Source organism: Neltuma alba, unplaced genomic scaffold, assembly GCF_004799145.2.
Source record: "Neltuma alba isolate B1F8T4 unplaced genomic scaffold, ASM479914v2 tig00000909_pilon, whole genome shotgun sequence".
NCBI lineage: Eukaryota > Viridiplantae > Streptophyta > Magnoliopsida > Fabales > Fabaceae > Neltuma > Neltuma alba.
The window spans coordinates 15,475-33,622 of NW_021632250.1; the positions used below are offsets into that span (position 1 = coordinate 15,475).

General features: G+C 35.9%; 3 protein-coding genes and 1 non-coding gene across 4 annotated transcripts; 1 reads left to right on the forward strand and 3 right to left on the reverse strand.

The window, feature by feature from the left end:
• Window positions 1-479: 479 nt before the first annotated feature.
• Window positions 480-4,124, reverse strand: LOC114747882 (peroxisome biogenesis factor 10-like). The gene is made up of 11 exons (XM_028936230.1): window positions 3,742-4,124; window positions 3,304-3,335; window positions 3,098-3,187; window positions 2,670-2,764; window positions 2,324-2,534; window positions 2,164-2,233; window positions 2,009-2,087; window positions 1,398-1,531; window positions 1,143-1,234; window positions 888-979; window positions 480-787 (listed from the first exon to the last, which is right to left on the reverse strand). The coding sequence occupies exons 1-11, from the start codon at window positions 3,950-3,952 to the stop codon at window positions 685-687; spliced, it is 1,209 nt and encodes a 402-aa protein (XP_028792063.1). The 5' UTR covers window positions 3,953-4,124; the 3' UTR covers window positions 480-684.
• A 127-nt stretch (window positions 4,125-4,251) lies between these two features.
• Window positions 4,252-4,323, reverse strand: TRNAD-GUC (transfer RNA aspartic acid (anticodon GUC)). The gene has a single exon. It is a non-coding gene; the product is annotated as a tRNA-Asp (tRNA).
• A 3,194-nt stretch (window positions 4,324-7,517) lies between these two features.
• LOC114747891 (myb-related protein 308-like) lies at window positions 7,518-8,732 on the forward strand. The gene is made up of 3 exons (XM_028936238.1): window positions 7,518-7,656; window positions 7,733-7,862; window positions 7,983-8,732. Exons 1-3 carry the CDS (start codon window positions 7,518-7,520, stop codon window positions 8,524-8,526), a joined length of 813 nt encoding a protein of 270 aa, XP_028792071.1. The 3' UTR covers window positions 8,527-8,732.
• Window positions 8,733-15,591: 6,859 nt separating this feature from the next.
• LOC114747874 (transcription factor WER-like) lies at window positions 15,592-16,871 on the reverse strand. The gene is made up of 3 exons (XM_028936218.1): window positions 16,723-16,871; window positions 16,504-16,633; window positions 15,592-16,395 (listed from the first exon to the last, which is right to left on the reverse strand). The coding sequence occupies exons 1-3, from the start codon at window positions 16,859-16,861 to the stop codon at window positions 15,798-15,800; spliced, it is 867 nt and encodes a 288-aa protein (XP_028792051.1). The 5' UTR covers window positions 16,862-16,871; the 3' UTR covers window positions 15,592-15,797.
• Window positions 16,872-18,148: the final 1,277 nt, after the last annotated feature.

Genomic DNA, 18,148 nt, shown 5'->3' on the forward strand with positions numbered 1-18,148 from the left:
TAAATATACATTCACCAAAAAAAAAAAACAGGGAGAATAAATATACAGTGACCAGATTGTCATCCATTGTTTAAATAAAAAGGCAGGAAACACAAAACGTACTCCCTCTCCGCTCTCCGCGCTCTTCGTCGCCATCCCTGCTGTCTTGTTATTCTGCACCCTCAAGCGAGAATCTTTGATTTGTACAGAGGTAAGCCCTACGACTTTGGTTACCATCTTGTCTGGATTGTTTGCTTAGGAATTCCCTGATTCTAATTACTCCAATTGTCTAATTTTTTTGAACATTTGCTTTGCTCATCTCTCCAGTGTTATACCTCCAGGTTAGGCAGGCTTGTAATTTTCAAACGTAGAACCAAACACGCTCTAAATCGGCAACATGGATGATGAAGCAAGGAGGAGGATGAAGGAACTTCACATTCAACGCAGGAGAAATTAAGTGGAAGCCGAAATTTGATTGCTTTCTAAAAATAAAACACGTCTATAGAAAAATGGTTGGATTAACTAGACTGGGATTTCACCAACAAATTTTGGGAAAGTCGTCCTCTAGCTTTAGAAGATCCCTACACCAAATGCCTCACTCTTAGCTTGTACTATTTTCCTATACAAGGCGGAAAAAATCCTTTGATGCCTCTCTTATCGGTGATAAATAGAAGATTAAGGGTCTTTGCTGACAAGAGGCAGATTCTAGAAGTCTGAATGATAGAGACACACTAGACTTGAGTGAGTTAAGGGGGTGCGGCAAAGAGGGCATTCTGGCTTTTCGTTGCACCATTCCGTTATACAGTTCCTATGTAGAACAAATCAAACACAAGATGAAGAGAACGGACAGGAAGAGGATCAGGGCATTTGAAGAATGGTAATAACAAAGAAGCAAAGCTAGGCAATACCAGCAAAATACATGGCCACAGGAAGTGGCTGTTGGGTTCTGCCGATTACTCAGGCAGAGCGTGCATTTGGCCACTCCACTAGCTGCTTGGGACTGCAAAAGAGAGAAGAATATCAAAACACTTGACGCTCTACTACATAACCTATCAACAAGATACATCTGTGACAAGTTCAGCAGCCGTTAAAACATACGCTGACATGTTATTTGAAAAACGGAAAAAAAAAAAAAAAAAAAAGGATTCATGTGAAATTTGCACCTCCGAATGTGTAGTGTCAGATAACCAATTTCCTTTGTCTGTGTCTGACGATACTGGGAGACCCTCCTCATTTAAAACAGGCAAACCTCGTCCTATATCACATAATGGTGGAATCAGATTGGGATAAGAGACAAATCCCATATATAGTTTAGACAAGCTCATTTTCCCTTACGCTCCTAAGATGAAGCAAAAAAGTTTAGGAAAAAGGAAGCGAAAATGAACAAGCAGTGCAGATCAATTAGATTATTCTATAACCTGCTGATCTCTGGTGCGCCCCAAAGGATGTCTGATGAACTGAACTCGCAATTGAAGATAAATTGCTCCGACGTAGCCCTTCGGCAGCAATTATACAGAGCTGAATCAATAGAAATACACCCAGAATTTGATATCTGCATTGAAGCCAAATTACAGGAAAGTAAGTTCTTTTTTCTTTTTTTAGCCCCCCCGGGCCCCCGGGGGGGGATACAGGAAAGTAAGCTCTAAATCTAAAAAAATCTTGAAAAGAGACCTGGTCAAACTGATGAATGATAAGACATCAGGGGAAAAAACAAAGCCAGCGTAATTAAATGAAGAAATAATGAGTGAATAACAGCAAAGACTCGCATTGGTATCATACCTTTACAGACCCACTCCAGGGATATCAAACCAAAAGAAGGATTGGCATTAGAAAACTAAATGAAATGGAAAATGAAAGCCAGATTGTAAAAGAAAGACAAGAGAGGGCATATATCCTTATATATATGTATGTGTATGTATAGGTATATGTACATGTATGTGTATGCATATGTATATTTTTTTATTACTGAACAATAGAGTTCCTCTAGAACCCCCCCCCCCCCGTTTTTAAAATTATACAAGAACAATACCTGGGCCTTTGATTCAATGACTTTCCAATGAAGACATATCGAATTCCTGCAGCACGTTTTGATATATGGTAATAGAGACCTGCAAAAGCGGAAACTTTGAAAACATGCTATGGAAATTTCATGACAGTAAATGAGACCATCAAGCAAAGCATCACCTTCAAAATAGAAGAACATAAGATTAGCACGAAGAACCAGTTGCAACAACTCACGAACCATAGGAAGCATCTAGTAGCAGCAACATAAAACCTCACTTCAGTACAACGTTGCCCTTGATTGAAATCAATGAGCCGCGTAAATGTAACGAGATTAATGTACCGTAGGCCATCTCTGAACAACATGCAACCAAAGTCCTCTCAGTTTCCCCTTCAACCTTGTCAGAGTTGTAAGAGATTGCCCTGATGCAGAAGAGGGAAGTTCCCTCGCATCAGAAGTTTGAAATTCACTACTCCTAATGGTACCATTTTCGCCATAGACCTCAGCAGATTGTGAATCAGAGAGGGCAATGCCTCGGGAAGCAATTCTAGAACTGTACAATCAACAGGGAAGCCATCATTAACTTTGAAAAGAAATACATATTACTGATCACGGTAGCAGAAATAGCATGACAAATTCAATTTGACATTTGATGAATATATAGTGAAAGAACGAGGCTGAAATCAACCTTATTCGATCTGCAATATATGGAACAGCTGTCTGGTATACAATGAAAAGAGCACGCCTTGCAGGAGTAGGAGGAAGTCCATAAGGTCCTCCAACCTAAAAACAAATCAGAACTATCAGATATCAGAACTTCGGAGGAAAGGAAACAAATTAGATAAAAACTCCGCTAAGATAAACCCAAGCCTCCAATACGAGAAGTGAAAACACCACAATCCGTGACTAAAATATGACCTCAGTGATTTCACTTGTAGATAAAGACTAAAGGCAGTTGAAGGCATTAATAGTTCATAAATGAACACTCAACCGTCCGAGTTTCAAGTCCGAACAAGCCACTCTCGGAACAATAAAATGAGAATAGATCAGCGACATGCTAGACAACTCAACATATGCAGTAAGACAAGGTCAAAAGTTCATGCAAATACAGCAAACCTGAGTGATGTCACAATATTCCTCTCCAAGCGTCTGCTGTCCTGAACCTGTTGTCAGCACATAGTAAAGCATCTGTCCCAATAGTTTTGTCTGCAAAACAATAACATCACAGTTAACTCTATCTTGAAACCAACACAATTTCGTTCCAGGATAAATGGACTGAAAATATACTGAGAAAACACGAATACAATTAATGAAGTGCTGACCTCGCTTTGGTAGGTAACTGCAACTCTAGTACCTGTACAAAGAAAAGCAGAGATGTCAGGTTGGCTCGAGCGGACCTATGAATTCATCGCCAAATTAAATGTTAAAATGAGAATAAGCCTAAAATAGTACGTAATTTTATCCATAAAACTGGGTTAAATGAAATTTCTTTTAACTAGTTATAGTCTAAAAATGGGGAAGAAAATTAACAATAGAAGAGCAAAACGAAGAGTGACGAGTAGAACAAGTAATGCTAGGTCTCGTCAAATTTTTTAATAACAGACAGAAAGTTAAGGAATTAGTCTAACCTTAGGGACAACTCCATATTTACCAGGTAAATTAGACATCTTTTCTACTATAAAATCAAGGAGTGAAACGGGAAAAGCAATTGACATAAAATCTTAAAAGGTGAAGGCGAATGGGCTATACGGCCTACAGACCAAAGAGGTGACGGAAGGCATCGCGACAGGCTTCATAAACGAAAGAGGCATACTGATCATCCTTCTCGGCCGCTCTCATGATCTCAGGCTGAGCCGCCCGGGGGAATTGCCGAGGCACGGATTGTTCGGTGTTTCCGGGAGCAGCCTCCGCACTGGTGCTCGGCTCACCCCTCTTGGATTGCCCAGTTCTTCCCAGGTGACCCCAACCCATTCTCACTTCTGCACCTCGTCCGACTCACAATTTCAACAATCAGTCCAGGAAGCACTGAATTTGATTATTCACTTATAGGTTCTGGTTTATCCTCCCTCACAAAATATGCGAAAGGGGATAAAATTTTGGAGACGAAAATTTTATAAGACAAATTTGGACTGATTAGGGCGACGGGCGACGGGCGACGGGCAAGGAAGCAACAGAGAGCAAAGTAACGCAAACGCATTCTCCATTTCTCCTGGAAAAGGACACGATGCCGTATTCCTAAGCAAAAAATCCACGTGAAAAAAGTAAAATTTCGCCGTTGCCGGGGATCGAACCCGGGTCACCCGCGTGACAGGCGGGAATACTCACCACTATACTACAACGACTTCGATGGTGACATGCCGCATGGTTGATATATATACTGTATTCTGGATGCACTCAACTAGCTTCACCAATTATCCAACCATATCTTATCTATTCCCGCTAAATCCCGAACTCTTTTAATTTTAAAACGTAAGAAAACAGAGAAATTTTCTTTTCCCCTCTTTCTAAGTAGGCAAGAGGCAAGCTTAATAGATTACATCAGAGTGAAACAAAAGAGAAGACAGAGAATTTTTCTGATCCATCTTAATAAAGGGCTCATAATTTTTATGTTGTAAATATTGTGTGAGTGTGTCAAAGGAAGAGTCTCACACTACTTGAGATTGTGGGGGGTTCAAGTAATAAGAGGTTTTGGGCTGCTAAATGAGTCAAGAGGAGGAGTGGACTCATACGCACAATGGGCTACTGGAGACAAATTCGGCAATTTCCCTTCACCCTCTGTGCATGAGTCAAATGCGGTACTGGGCACTTTTTATGAAAAATATCTGTCTAATTAATACAACTCCTTAATCACCATTATACCTCTTCAATATTTGTAACTGACATCTTTAATAATTCTAAATCCTCATTAAGTGAGTTAATGATATTGAAACCGAAACTTAATTGTGTTTAAATGCCCAATGCTCCGTTATGATCCGCGGCCTATAAATGGAGCATGAAATCGAAGTTCACCACAACTGAGCTTTGAGTTTTCGGCAACTTTCTTCCTCCTCTAGTATTCTGCCTTGCTGAGTTCTTTTATCTTTCGCTGTTCTGCTTACCTTGATCTTACAGGAAGAATCCGTTTAATCCTAGGGAGTGCCGCTTCTTACTTCGCTAGTAGTTGCGGAATAGTTCTTAAGGACAGTGTCTGTAAGACACGACTCGGATTTACCGTTTCTCTGCACGTGTTGCTGTCAACAGGATTTGCCTAGCATTGTAGGGGAGGCAGAAGATCTGCTGGATTTTGAAGAATTTCAGTACTGCCGCCAACATTTTATGACCGTCAGCTCTTACTTTCTGGGAAACGACTGAACGGAATATGCAACCAGTATGTGCTTCAGCAAAAAAATTGGAGCCTCAGCTATGAACCAAAAAAGAAAGAAAAATTGGAGCCTCACCATGCACGCACAAAAATTTGGATTGTCAAATTGGATCAGTTTGACAATGAAATTGGATAGGGTCTGGATGAAAATTTCCAGGCCATAGCCCAGTCCAAGAAGGATAAATATTGAAATCGCTTCCCTCGCTTATTATGAGCCCACCACTGGTGTGTCTTAGCTGGACTGAAGAAAGAATAGCAACCATTACAAACGCAACCCGTAATCATTAATAGCCATATGAATGTGGAAGCTTTTGATTTTTCTATTTTTGGCCGAAAGAAGCTTTCAATTTGATAACTTGTTTTTAACCTGCAATCTGGAAACAAACAAAACACTGCACAGTAAACCATGCGGGCAGCGTGGTGCAGATTAGTCAAGAACAGACATGTTTTTTGTGAATCTCTGGACTGTTTTGTATCATCACATACCTAGTTGTCTCCCATCATGCATTATTTTCTGCGCGCGCGCACACATGAATAACTGATCGGAGCCTTCTGCTAATTACTGTGGGTTGAAATGCAATATTCAGCTGACAACCCACCAATCAATTCCATCTAAACCCAGAGCAGGTCAGCTCACTGGCCAGCCATGCGAATGCCAGCATATTTTACAAGCATATAATCGCCAAAAAGAGTTTGCATATTTGGAAAAAATGTATGATGGGCCTGTTTGTTTTTGTTTTTTATTTTCTTGTTCTCAAAACAATTTTATAAAATTGCTTGTTAGAACTATTTTTGAAAATAAAAAACAAAAAACTTTGTTTGAATAATAATTTTTAAAAAATTATGCTTGAAAGAAAAAACCATACTTGGTAAGTGATAGTTGTCGTTAATAATGATAAGTAGTAGATACTAAGTGAGAAGAGAAGAAGATTTCTTAAAATTTTTCAAAACAAAAAATAAAAACACAAAAGCAAAAACAAAAAAACATATAAAAATTGTTTTGGTTTTTTAGTTTTTAAAAACATGTTACTGTTTTTTGTTTTTTTAAAACAATCAACTAAAAACAAATTACCAAACAAGTTTTTTTATTTTTCTGTTTTTAAAAAATTGCTTTCAAAACAAGAAACTAAACAAGCCCATATTTTCTATCTATTACATACACCACTCAGTTTAAAAGGATATTTATGACTTTCTCATAGTGAAATTATAATTATAAATAAGTAGTTTTCAGAAGCATTAGTTGAATAAAACTTCGTATGTTTTAGGAAGTATGGTTATGCCAAGCCAAACATGTCATATGAAGGACATCTTAATAAATTGAGATTTCGGGAGAGTAGAGACCCCTGTTATTGTATGGGGGTTGCTTAAAGAACGAAAAGATTTAAAAGCACGGACTTCAGGGAAAGACCACTATATTATACACATGGACTTTGTTTTTGCATGATTTATTGATTTATTGATGATGGATTATACTTGATTAGCTTAAAAGTTAGATATCCAATGTTGTATTGATTAATAAGTTAAAGCACGTTTTCTGGAAATTGAGTATCTAGGACTTGTTAAAAGTTCTGTTTCTTGGTCGATGAATATATTTACCGTTCACGGCAAGTTAGTAATTTCTCCCACTTGAACTTCATGGTAACAGGTTGTTGATTAATTCATATCCTGTGTCCTTTGTTTCTCGTTACTTTCATTTCTATATTATTTTAACAGGCACCAATCCTGGTTCCTAGTTTTATATATATTCTACATACATAGTATAACCATGCACACAACTTCGTTCTTAGCAGCACTTCACGGCTATAACAGTGGCCAACCATAGTCAGCACTTAGGTTGTAACCTAATAATCTCATAAATTCATCACCCGATGTGTTCTGCAGGAATCTGTTTTGTTCTTCATGGTGAGATGAAAGGAATCTTTTGTCTAAGTACTATCCACTTGCCGCCTTCTACTTGCAATAATTAATAGTACAATTATTCTAGAGAACAGGACTTGCTTCTTTTTCAATGGAAACCTTTCACGTTTGAATATATTTATTGATAAACGTAGGCGCGGTTCAAGGAGGGGGATGTATCAGCTGAAGGGCAGATAGACTATATATAGAGCTGGGGCTGGGCTAACAAGTGTAATTTGAAGAGTGAGAGACAGATATCTTATACAGTGAAAAAGGAGGATGGGGAAGAGTCCACGTGGCTGCGCGGAAGGAGGAGGGCTGAACAGAGGAGCATGGACGGTTCAAGAGGACAAGTTACTGACTTCTTACATTGAGACACACGGCCAAGCCAGATGGACACGCATCCCTAAAGGAGCTGGTAATTAACTTTGGTTCTTAATTCTCCTCTGTGCTTGGCTGGGCATGCATGACCCTTTGTAATTCTAAAAATGCAGGCTTGAATAGGAGTGCCAAAAGCTGTAGGCTCAGATGGTTGAACTATCTCAGGCCTGGTATTAAAAGAGGCGGCATCACACAAGATGAAGAAGAACTCATCGTTAGGCTTCATAAGCTTCTTGGTAACAGGTTATTATATTCATTCCCTCCCCTCATTCTTCTTAATAATTTAGTCTCGCACTATTTCTCCTTCCATAATTCATAGTTTATCTTGCTTTTGCCGGTCTTTTTAATGTAAGTCTATCTCAGGTGGTCTCTCATAGCTGGAAGGCTACCTGGCCGAACAGACAATGAAATCAAGAACTACTGGAACACCACTTTGGCAAAAAAGCTCAGGACACGGGCATGTTCAATATCTGAACAACATGGAACAATGAGATCAGCAGTAAGCAATAAGCCTGATGTGACTCAAACACGAGTAATCCGTACCAAGGCTGGTAGATGCAAGAACGTGGTCATTCAATATCCCCAGAGTGCGAAGGAAAAATCATTAGCTTCGAGCGAGCAGCAGATTTATGAAGCTCACCATCTAATTGCCACTGATGCGTTCTTAAACCAGTGTCAGGGTTCAGAACCTCAGCTTTCACATGAAAATCACGATTCGTCAGATGTGAGTTTGTGGAGTCCTGGAATAAGAGACGAGTTTCTGCATCAACTAAATGAAGCAGACTTTTGTTCATACTTCAACCTTGACGAACTTATGGTCAGTTGGGCCACTAGTGGAATACTCGATGAGGACACCGTCACTGTGGATCTAGATATGGCCCTCATGGATGGCCCTGACTTCGTTTAATTTAATGTGAAGCTGCTAGCCTCATCATTAATTCCTCTTCTGGCTTGTTTCTGATCGTCTGTTTTTCCTGAGTGACGTATCTCTGGATATCTGATCAATATCTTTTATGAAGGACGTAAATTGAGCCTTTTGACTTGTAATCTGTAATGTACGGTGTTTTTGTCTAATGTACGATGTTTTTCTTTGAGGGAGAATGAATCACATTCCAACCAAGGCTTCTTTTTTTTTTTTTCCAATTTATTTTTGCCACCGAACCAGGGATTGAGGAACAGGGACCAGCGGCAACGCAGGCAGTGCCAGCAATGTTTTAACTTTTTAATATTAAATACTGTTATTAATATATTAGCTCGTTCATTAATATAAGAGTTACTTAAAAATTTACTTTGATCATAAATATAATACTTCAATCTATTTTGTCTTTAATATTTATTTATTTATTTTCAAATAATCTTTATAGTTATTACACATGTTAAGGAGTTTTCACCGTGATAACTTTAATACATATGATTAACAAGAGTATTTTAAAAAATATAACACTTATTTATTAGGGGAAATCACAAATAAAGACCCTTGAATTAGCAAAATCACTCTATGGTCACCTGAATATGCTAAATTACTACGAGGGACCCGGTCTCAAATTGTAATTATGAAATTATGGCCAAATTACCACAATATCCCTCTTTAATTTTTTTTTTAAAAAAAGAAAGCCACTGCCTCGCCGGCGGCCGCTTCCGGCGGTCTTCCTTTGTTTTTTTTTGAAACTGTTTTTTTTTTAAAAATTGGGGGGAAGTGAGGTTGGGGGGATTTGATCCCCCAACCTAATGCTTCCCAAAATAAAGAATGACCATTGAGCCAACAAATTTTTGTTAACATTGTGATGCAAAAAAAAATATAAGTTAACTCATTTACTCTTGTTCCAGGTGATAACAACAATACATTTGGAAATAACAAGTTCTGATTGTAAAATAACACGTCTGGAATAAAAATTTAACAATATATTTTTTTTATAACAATAAATTTTGTTGCAGGCAATAACAACAATACATTTAAAAATAACAAGTTCTGATTATAAAATAACAAGTTTGGGATTAAAATTTAACAACACGTTTTTTTATAACAATACACTTTGTTTCAAGTGATAACAACAATACATTTAAAAATAACAAGTTCTGATTATAAGATAATAAATCTAGGATTAAAATTTAACAACACGTTTTTTTATAACAATTAATTATTTTATACTTTTAAAAAATAAATTATTTATAACTTATAAAAAATATTTTTAATATGTTTATTTCTCTAAAAAAATACTTTTTAATCTGTATATCTATACAACTCATTATAAATCAAACTACTTCTTATAAATTATAAAGTATTTATAATAAGGCATTTTTTATTTATTAATCATAGTATAAATTTTATATTATTTCATTCTTTAAATATTAAAAATAGTTTTTATATTTAAAGAATAAAATAGTATTTTTAATTATAAATTAGAGATAAATTTCATTTATAAATTTAAGCAGTCAAAAAGTATTTTTAATCCACAATAAATTGTACTATTTATAATTTATAAGAAGTAGTTTGATTTATAATAAGTTGTATAGATATATAGATTAAAAATTTTAAAAAAAAAATTAAAAAAGTGTGTTGCCATTTTCCCTAAATTTTATTTATAAATTTGAACAATAAAAAAGTATTTTTAATCTATAAAAAATTATACTTCAAGTTCTGATTATAAATTGGAGATAAAAATTATTTTTTTAGCAAATTAAATAGATTACAAGTACTTTTTATAAGTTATAAATAATTTATTTTCCAAAAGTATAAAATAATTAATTGTTATAAAAAAAAGGTGCTGTTGAATTTTAATTCCAGACTTGTTATTTTATAATCAGAACTTGTTATTTCCAAATGTATTGTTGTTATCACTTGAAACAAAGTGTGTTGTTATAAAAAAACATGTTGTTAAATTTTAATCCCAGACTTATTATCTTATAATCAGAACTTGTTATTTTTAAATGTATTGTTGTTATCACTTGAAATAAAGTGTGTTGTTATAAAAAAAAACGTGTTGTTAAATTTTAATCCCAAACTTGTTATTTTATAATCAGAACTTGTTATTTTTAAATGTATTGTTGTTATTGCCTGCAACAAAATTTATTGTTATAAAAAAAACATATTGTTAAATTTTTATTCCAGACGTGTTATTTTACAATCAGAACTTGTTATTTCCAAATGTATTGTTGTTATCACCTGGAATAAGAGTAAATGAGTTAACTTTTTTTTTTTGCATCATAATGTTAACAAAAATTTGTTGGCTCAATGGTCATTCCTTATTTTGGGAAGCATTAGGTTGGGGGATCAAATCCCCCCAACCTCACTTCCCCCCAATTTAAAAAAAAAACAGTTTAAAAAAAAAACAAAGGAAGACCGCCGGAAGCGGCCGGACTCCGGCATCCTGCCGCCAACAGTGGCCGGAAGCGGCCGCCGGAGCTCCGGCGCCGGTGGCCGGATTCCGGTGAGGCAGTGGCTTTCTTTTAAAAAAAAATAAAGGGGAGTATTTTGGTAATTTGGCCATGATTTCATAATTACAATTTGAGACCGAGTCCCTCATAGTAATTTAGCATATTCTGGTGACCATAGAGTGATTTTTCTAATTCGAGGGTCTTTATTTGTGATTTCCCCTATTTATTACAGCTAACTAATTTAATAAATTGCTTTAATTTTCTCAAAATAGTTATCATACTCTTATACTACCTCCGGTTCTAATTATAAATAAATAAATAAATAAAAGCACTCCGTGGTGCAATAAGTCAAAGTCAATGCGTATGATTTCTTTTTTGACAAAATCTCGCCGAAATCTCTCAGCAAATGTTTATATTTTTATTGTTTATAATATTAAAAATCAATCTGCGCCCTGCTGTCTGCACATTCCATTTTTATTTGTGAAAACTAATCTGGCAGTCCTTATACTTCTATGAAATTTGGAATCAGGTCCCTCTAGTTTTTTTTCATTTTATTAAATCCTTGTTATTTGGTCAGTTAGTAACTAAGGTCCTTCTGTTTATAATTGCCGTTACCTTAAGTTAACAGTGGTGATGTGGCATGACTAAGCACCATCTTTCTTACCTCACCTGCAACACCTTCTCTCTCATTTTCTCTCATCCTCCACTTGGTTTTCTTTTTAGAGCAAAAAGCTTCATTCAGTTTTCTTCCAAACCAACACCATCATCTTCTCTCTCACTCATGCACTCTCTCTCCCCACCACCAGAAGCTTCATCCTGTTTCAAATCCCTTCTCAGACGGCGATGCGGATCTGGGTGATGATAGCTGACTAAGAAGAGGACCACGATGTCGTGAGACTCTTCAGATTCATCGTCTTCATCCTTAAATTTTTTTTTCCTGAAAAATTAGCCCATTTGAATAGATGATTAAGTCCAATAGTAAAATATGGAAGAGGTTCTACTACTCTCTGGCGCAAAAAAATACATTAACAAATAGAGAGAGAATCTGATGATTTTGAAACATGGAGTGAAACTTTTACAAGAAGGGATAAAGATAACGTAACGGTAGTGGTAGGGAGAGAGATAATATGAAGTGTGTGAGAGAGATGATGATGTTAGTTTGGAAGAGAACTGAGTGGAGGCAGGGGAGAGAAAAGATGAAGGCGTACGTGTTCCAGGTGAAATGAAGAAGATGATGCTGGTCAGATGTTGAACAGTGCTCCGGTTAAATAATAATAATAATAATAATAAAGATGTTGAACAATGCCGTGTCAGTGTTGTCACCTTAAAGTAACGATAATCATAACGGAAGGACTTGCGTTACTAACTGAGCAAAGAATAAGGATCTAATAAAATGAAAAAAAATTATAGGAACCTGGTTCCAAATCTGATAAAAGTATGAGGAATGTCAAATTAATTTTCCCTTTTTATTTTCTTATTACGTGCATTTCTGAAAAGTTTAAATGAGACTATTATTTTATAAATATATTGATATATTTTGGCCGCCAGAAATTCGTTGGTGTTAATGTGTCTTTTGCAAATGAATGCTACTGTTTTTTTTTTTTTAACCAGCATGCTACTGTTGTCATTTAAAGTCATACACATCCGTTAAAAGATATGAAATAGCTAGCGCTATAGAAAAATCTAAAAGCATAATTAAAACGCCGCTACACTAAGGTATTAAAATATTGCAGTTATACCTATATGGACTTATATCCTTACATGTATCATTAATTTTATAGTAAGGTGTAAATTTGTTCAAGGGAGCAGTGTTGCTTAGGATTTTTTTTTAAAATTTATTTTAAGTTTAGTGTTGCTCTGTTTCGTTAAAAAGCTGATGTCGACTGTTAACATTCTTAATAATAATAAATGGTGTCATTCAAAAGGTAATAATAAATGGTAACGTTGCTTCATTTTCATTATATTTTTGTTATATATACCCACTTATAAATTTTAAAGCACGTTTTTAAATTCAGTATAATTTACTATTCAATTTTACTAGAGATCTACGCCCGCCGAGCAAAAGAATCTATTAATTTGCGTGCTGGATTTTATCTCCCTGTATTTTTTGAATTGTCGGTTCACTGAGTATGATTCTTTTTTTTTTTTTTTCCAGTCAAACCCGTGGGGTCATCGGACAACCCATTTTTAATACAAATAATTTAATTAATTGACAAGCTTCACTGGATAGCATGGTTGGCATCAAAATCAGTATACCGTTGTATTTTTGTTATATATCGATATTATATATATTTTGTATATAATTAAATTTTTAGAAAGCTATGATGATTATAATTCATGAACAGCATTACCCCCTATGCTTTTAACCGCCTTGCTGAATTAAAAGAATAAAAAATAGACAACAATATCGGACCTTATCAATTGCATGTAGTCCGATCAATAACGTGACTTATCTGAAAGAGTACCGTTTTAGGCGATTCTGAAACTTTTTTGTTTATCACAGTCTAATGCAGCTGCTTTTTTTTTTTTGAAAAAAAAAAGAACTCTATTAATGTTTGTTTATAACATGAGTCATTATCATTTTGAAAAATATTTTGGAATAAACCATTCACGCATGTGTATCAGTGTATAGTGTGTTGATTAAATTAAAGACAAAAGGTTCCTTTTCATATATAGCGTGAAGACTCGCGTATTTTCTAGATTCAGTATGCAATTCTACCTAATGTGCTGAATATGATATCTTGTTAATTAATTTTAAAAAATTAACAAAGTTATTAAATTATTTTAAAGTCTTTATGTCTGTCATTTTTCTCAAGACTAGTTTGTTTCACTTATAAGTTGATATATAATCTAATTATGTATATAAATATTTTAGAAAAATCATATAATATATATTATAATTAAATAATTAAATAATTTTTTAATCTTATTAAATTAATTAATTAGATTTTATATTAAAAATCAGAAGCAATACATTAATATAAAACACTTTAGTATTTTCTAGAGATCTATGCGAACATACATCATATATTAATAATGTGCATGTTTTGTGTATGTTATGTTACTTGTCAAGTTGTCGGTTTCAAGTGAGTATCGGAGAATTTGCCCCTAAAGAAAGGGGGAAGCATTGAACAACTCATTTTAAGTCCAACCTCATCGATCTGCGTCGCCTGAGGCTGCGAACATCAAAATGGCTTTTTTTAATAGCAATCCATTTTTGGAAATAAAGCGACAAATACTAACAAAAAACGTTTAAGATTAACCTCAGTCTCCTGACTGTCAGAGAATAATTACATCTCTCCATCAGCGTCAACTTGGACCTTTTTTAAGTTCCTTTTTGACGCCAGAGCCTCACACTTGGACTGACACTGTACTCTGACCTCGTCTTCCACATCTTCTCATGTCTGCACGTGATATGTTTTGTAGTCTACTATTATCGTTAGTATTTAATATAAGATTTTATTTAATTTTTATTTTAGTTATAAATATAAAATTCTAATTTGTTTTGTCTTTTATAGTTATACTTTTTTTTTTAAAGTAACATTTCTAATAATAATAGTGTTCTAGTCAATACACTTGATTAGTAAGGATATTTTAAGAAAAACAATACCTATTTAGGATAAATAACTAACTCAACTTACTTTTTTAATCTCCTCAAATTAGTCAATTGGTTCTTATAATAAGACTGGAGGTAATACATTACTACTTACTCTTATATACACATAGAAAATTAAACAAAGATACCAATCCTGGTGTAATTAGACTTGATTGGATTGTGTTTCTTATATCGTCTTTGTTTAAGACCAGCGGTAGTATTTTATTGAGAATTGAATTTAGTTTTAAATATAAATTTTAATTTATTTTGTATTTTATGATTATTATTTTTTTAAAGGAGTTTCTATCAACAACGAGTACTTTTCATGCAAATGATTTAAGAACTTATATTAGAAAAAACAACACATATTTTTAATAAATAATTAATTTAAATAATTTTCTCAACCAGTCTAATCATATTAGTTAAGTAGCTCTTATATTAAGCATCAAATGTAGTTTTTTTTTTTTTTGCGTTAATGATGATGTGTTATATTACTGTATTAGCTATCCTCTCACTCCATAATAAAGGCACTTTTAAAAATAAAACAAATTTTTCCTTACGTATTTTAATCAATTTTAACCCACTTTTTATCAACTTAATTTGGTTACTTGTTATGTACAACTAGACTGGACTTAAATTTCTTTCCTGCCGTCTTCCTTGATCCCATCTTTCTTGTCGCTTCATCTAAGTTTTTCGTCCTCTGTAGTTTTGCAGGGTTTGATGCCCCGTGCTCAATTTTTTGTTCACTTTTCTCCGATCCATTAAAATTTTGATTTGGATTCGTTATTGGCGTTGCGCCAGAGTTAATCCGACTTTCCCTTCGGAGGAACTGGATTATTTGTTATTGTGATTGCTTCTACTTGAAATGATTTAGGGTACTATTTCGGCTCAATCATTAAGAGACAACGCAGCTTTTTTTTTTTTGGGGGGGAGGGGACTCAATTGCACAAACTGCTATAGTATAGAAATCTTAGATCTAAAAATGAAATATTTTAGTTATCGTTTTGTCAAATTATTTTCTGCATTGATCCCTTACACTGTAATGTTGGGATGAAAATTCGTCACGGGCGTCGTCGTCATCGTGAATGTTGGAAAAAACATTATCGTGCATCTACCACTCTTAATATCACATCTGGTCTGATAACTTAGTCTAACTTCTTGATTGATAAGACAAGACGAATTAATGGTACGAAAAGTTAAAAAGGAATTCAGGGCCAATCCCAAGAGCCAGAATCCAACATGAGTGTCATTAAATCCAGATCCATTGTGCCAATGTTCCTGAATCCATCAGTTGTCCCACAATTGACAAGTTCGTCGATAGGTGAGAACTCGTCAGCTTGAGCATCCATGGTCACGGCCATGGCCATGCTATTGTCGAGGTTAAACTCTCTGAAAATATCTGCGGCGTTGAGTTCATCTTGAAACTCATCATTCCGTTCACGACCCAACAAGGTCACATCTGAATTCTGACATTCATCTACCGCCCGCGGAGGCTGGTTCGTGAAGTGGGGAGCAAGGTGAGCTTCGTCAAACCTTAACTGGTTGGAATCTAGAGAGTTGGCGGTGGACGTTTCCTCAGTATCATAGTTAGGGGGGCGTTGGATAACCACGTTTTTGCATCTTGCGGCTTTCGTTTGGATCACTTGTGGTCGAGTGAGATCATCAGACTCGCTTGATTTGCTGGGTGGATGTTGTTCAGACACTGCGCCTGACTGTGTTCTGAGCTTCTTTGCCAAAGTAGTGTTCCAGTAGTTCTTGATTTCGTTGTCTGTTCTTCCAGGGATCCTTCCGGCTATAAGAGACCATCTGGGCGGTACACATACAAGCTAGAAAGTAAGATTACTGTTACTGTGCTGGAGTAGGATGAAAGAATCATTAAGAAACAACGGAGAGGGAGGTGTACATATAATCAACCTGTTGCCAAGAAGTTTATGAAGTCTAATAATGAGGTCTTCTTCATCTTGGGTGATGTTACCTCTCTTGATATCAGGCCTGAGATAGTTCAACCATCGAAGCCTGCAGCTTTTGCCACTCCTCTTCAAGCCTGCATTTTGATTATTCTCTGTCACACGCTCGACGCAAATTATTGCACAGTTAAAGGAAAAGGGGAGAGAAATTAAACTGGGAAGTTACCAGCTCTTAGAGGGACGTGGGTCCACTTGCCTTCGCCGTGGGCCACAATGTAAGAAGTGAGCATCTTGTCCTCTTGAGCAGTCCATGCTCCTCTTTTCAGTCCCCCAACTTCCCCAGAGCGACTTGGACTCCTCCTCATCTCTCTTCTCTTTTTATCCCTGTTTCGATCTTTTGGAACTTAGACCCGCCCTAGCTCTTTTTATAGACCACCATTCAGCCAATGACGCCAAAACAGCTCGTGCACTTGTTGTTTTGGCAAGCAACTTTCAATAATATTGCATGTGTTTGGTTTTCCGCAGCAAATAAATAATATATATGTATGTAATCAAATGAGGTGGGTGTGGCTCCAGAATAAGAAAAAATTTCCCGAGCTCATCACGTGAATCATGAAATTATTATCCAAATATATATTGACAGCAACATGAGGTTGGAAAAGAGATTATATTGGGTATAGAGTGTGCATGATACGCACATGCATCGTCAGCGTGAAATGCAAAGACAAAGTTTTCAGGGGTCATGTGTTGTAAGCATAGTTATTTTCCTTGGAATTCAAGCATTCACCCAACTCCTTTTGTTTTGGGGGGGGATCTCCTCGTTTCGGGGTTGTCACTACAAAAAAACAGACTTTAGGCGACGACTTTCGGCGGCGACAAAAAAAGTCGCCGCTGAAAGTCCACTTTCAGCAGTGACACCAAAAAGTCGCCGCTGAAAGTTCGCCATTGAAACCAAGACCTTCAGCGGCGACAAAAGTGTCGCCGCTGAAAGTGGACCTTCAGCGGCGACTTTTTTTATCGCCGCTGAAAGTGTTTCGTGTCGCCGCTGAAACTTCTAAAAGTCGCCGCTGAAAGTATCTTTTAGCGGCGACCTTTTTAGTCGTTACTGAAAGTTTTCAGCCACGGCTGCTACGGTAACGACTTTTCAGCGGCGACTTGTCGCCGCAAAAAACTTTCGGCGGCGACTTTTGTCGCCGCTGAAAGTCAATTTTTTTGTAGTACGTGGAACTCAATTAACAAGTGAAAATAGCCAAGGAATTGGCCTTAAGCCACAGCGCACACGCACATCCAAGTCGTAATACTAATAATTGAGAATATTCTTTGATTATTACTACTGGTTTTTGGTTCTCAAGTTCCACATAGGCTGGTTCGTATGGTTTAATCACGGCTTTGCATTTATTTAGAACGCTTCACTAAACACATCGATCAGGAAAATCCCATTGTTGATTCTCAGCGATGGTCGACTCGCCTTCCAAGAAAAAAAAAAGAAAGAAGAGAAAAACGGAAGTTTATTATATGTGAAGATGATCAGTGATGACTTTGTCTCAGCACGATTTTACATCTAATATACAGATAGACAGATAGAAATTTGAGGTAGTGTCTGAAGCTTGAAAAATCTGATATGGTTTGTCTGGCTAATACACAGCGCTGCA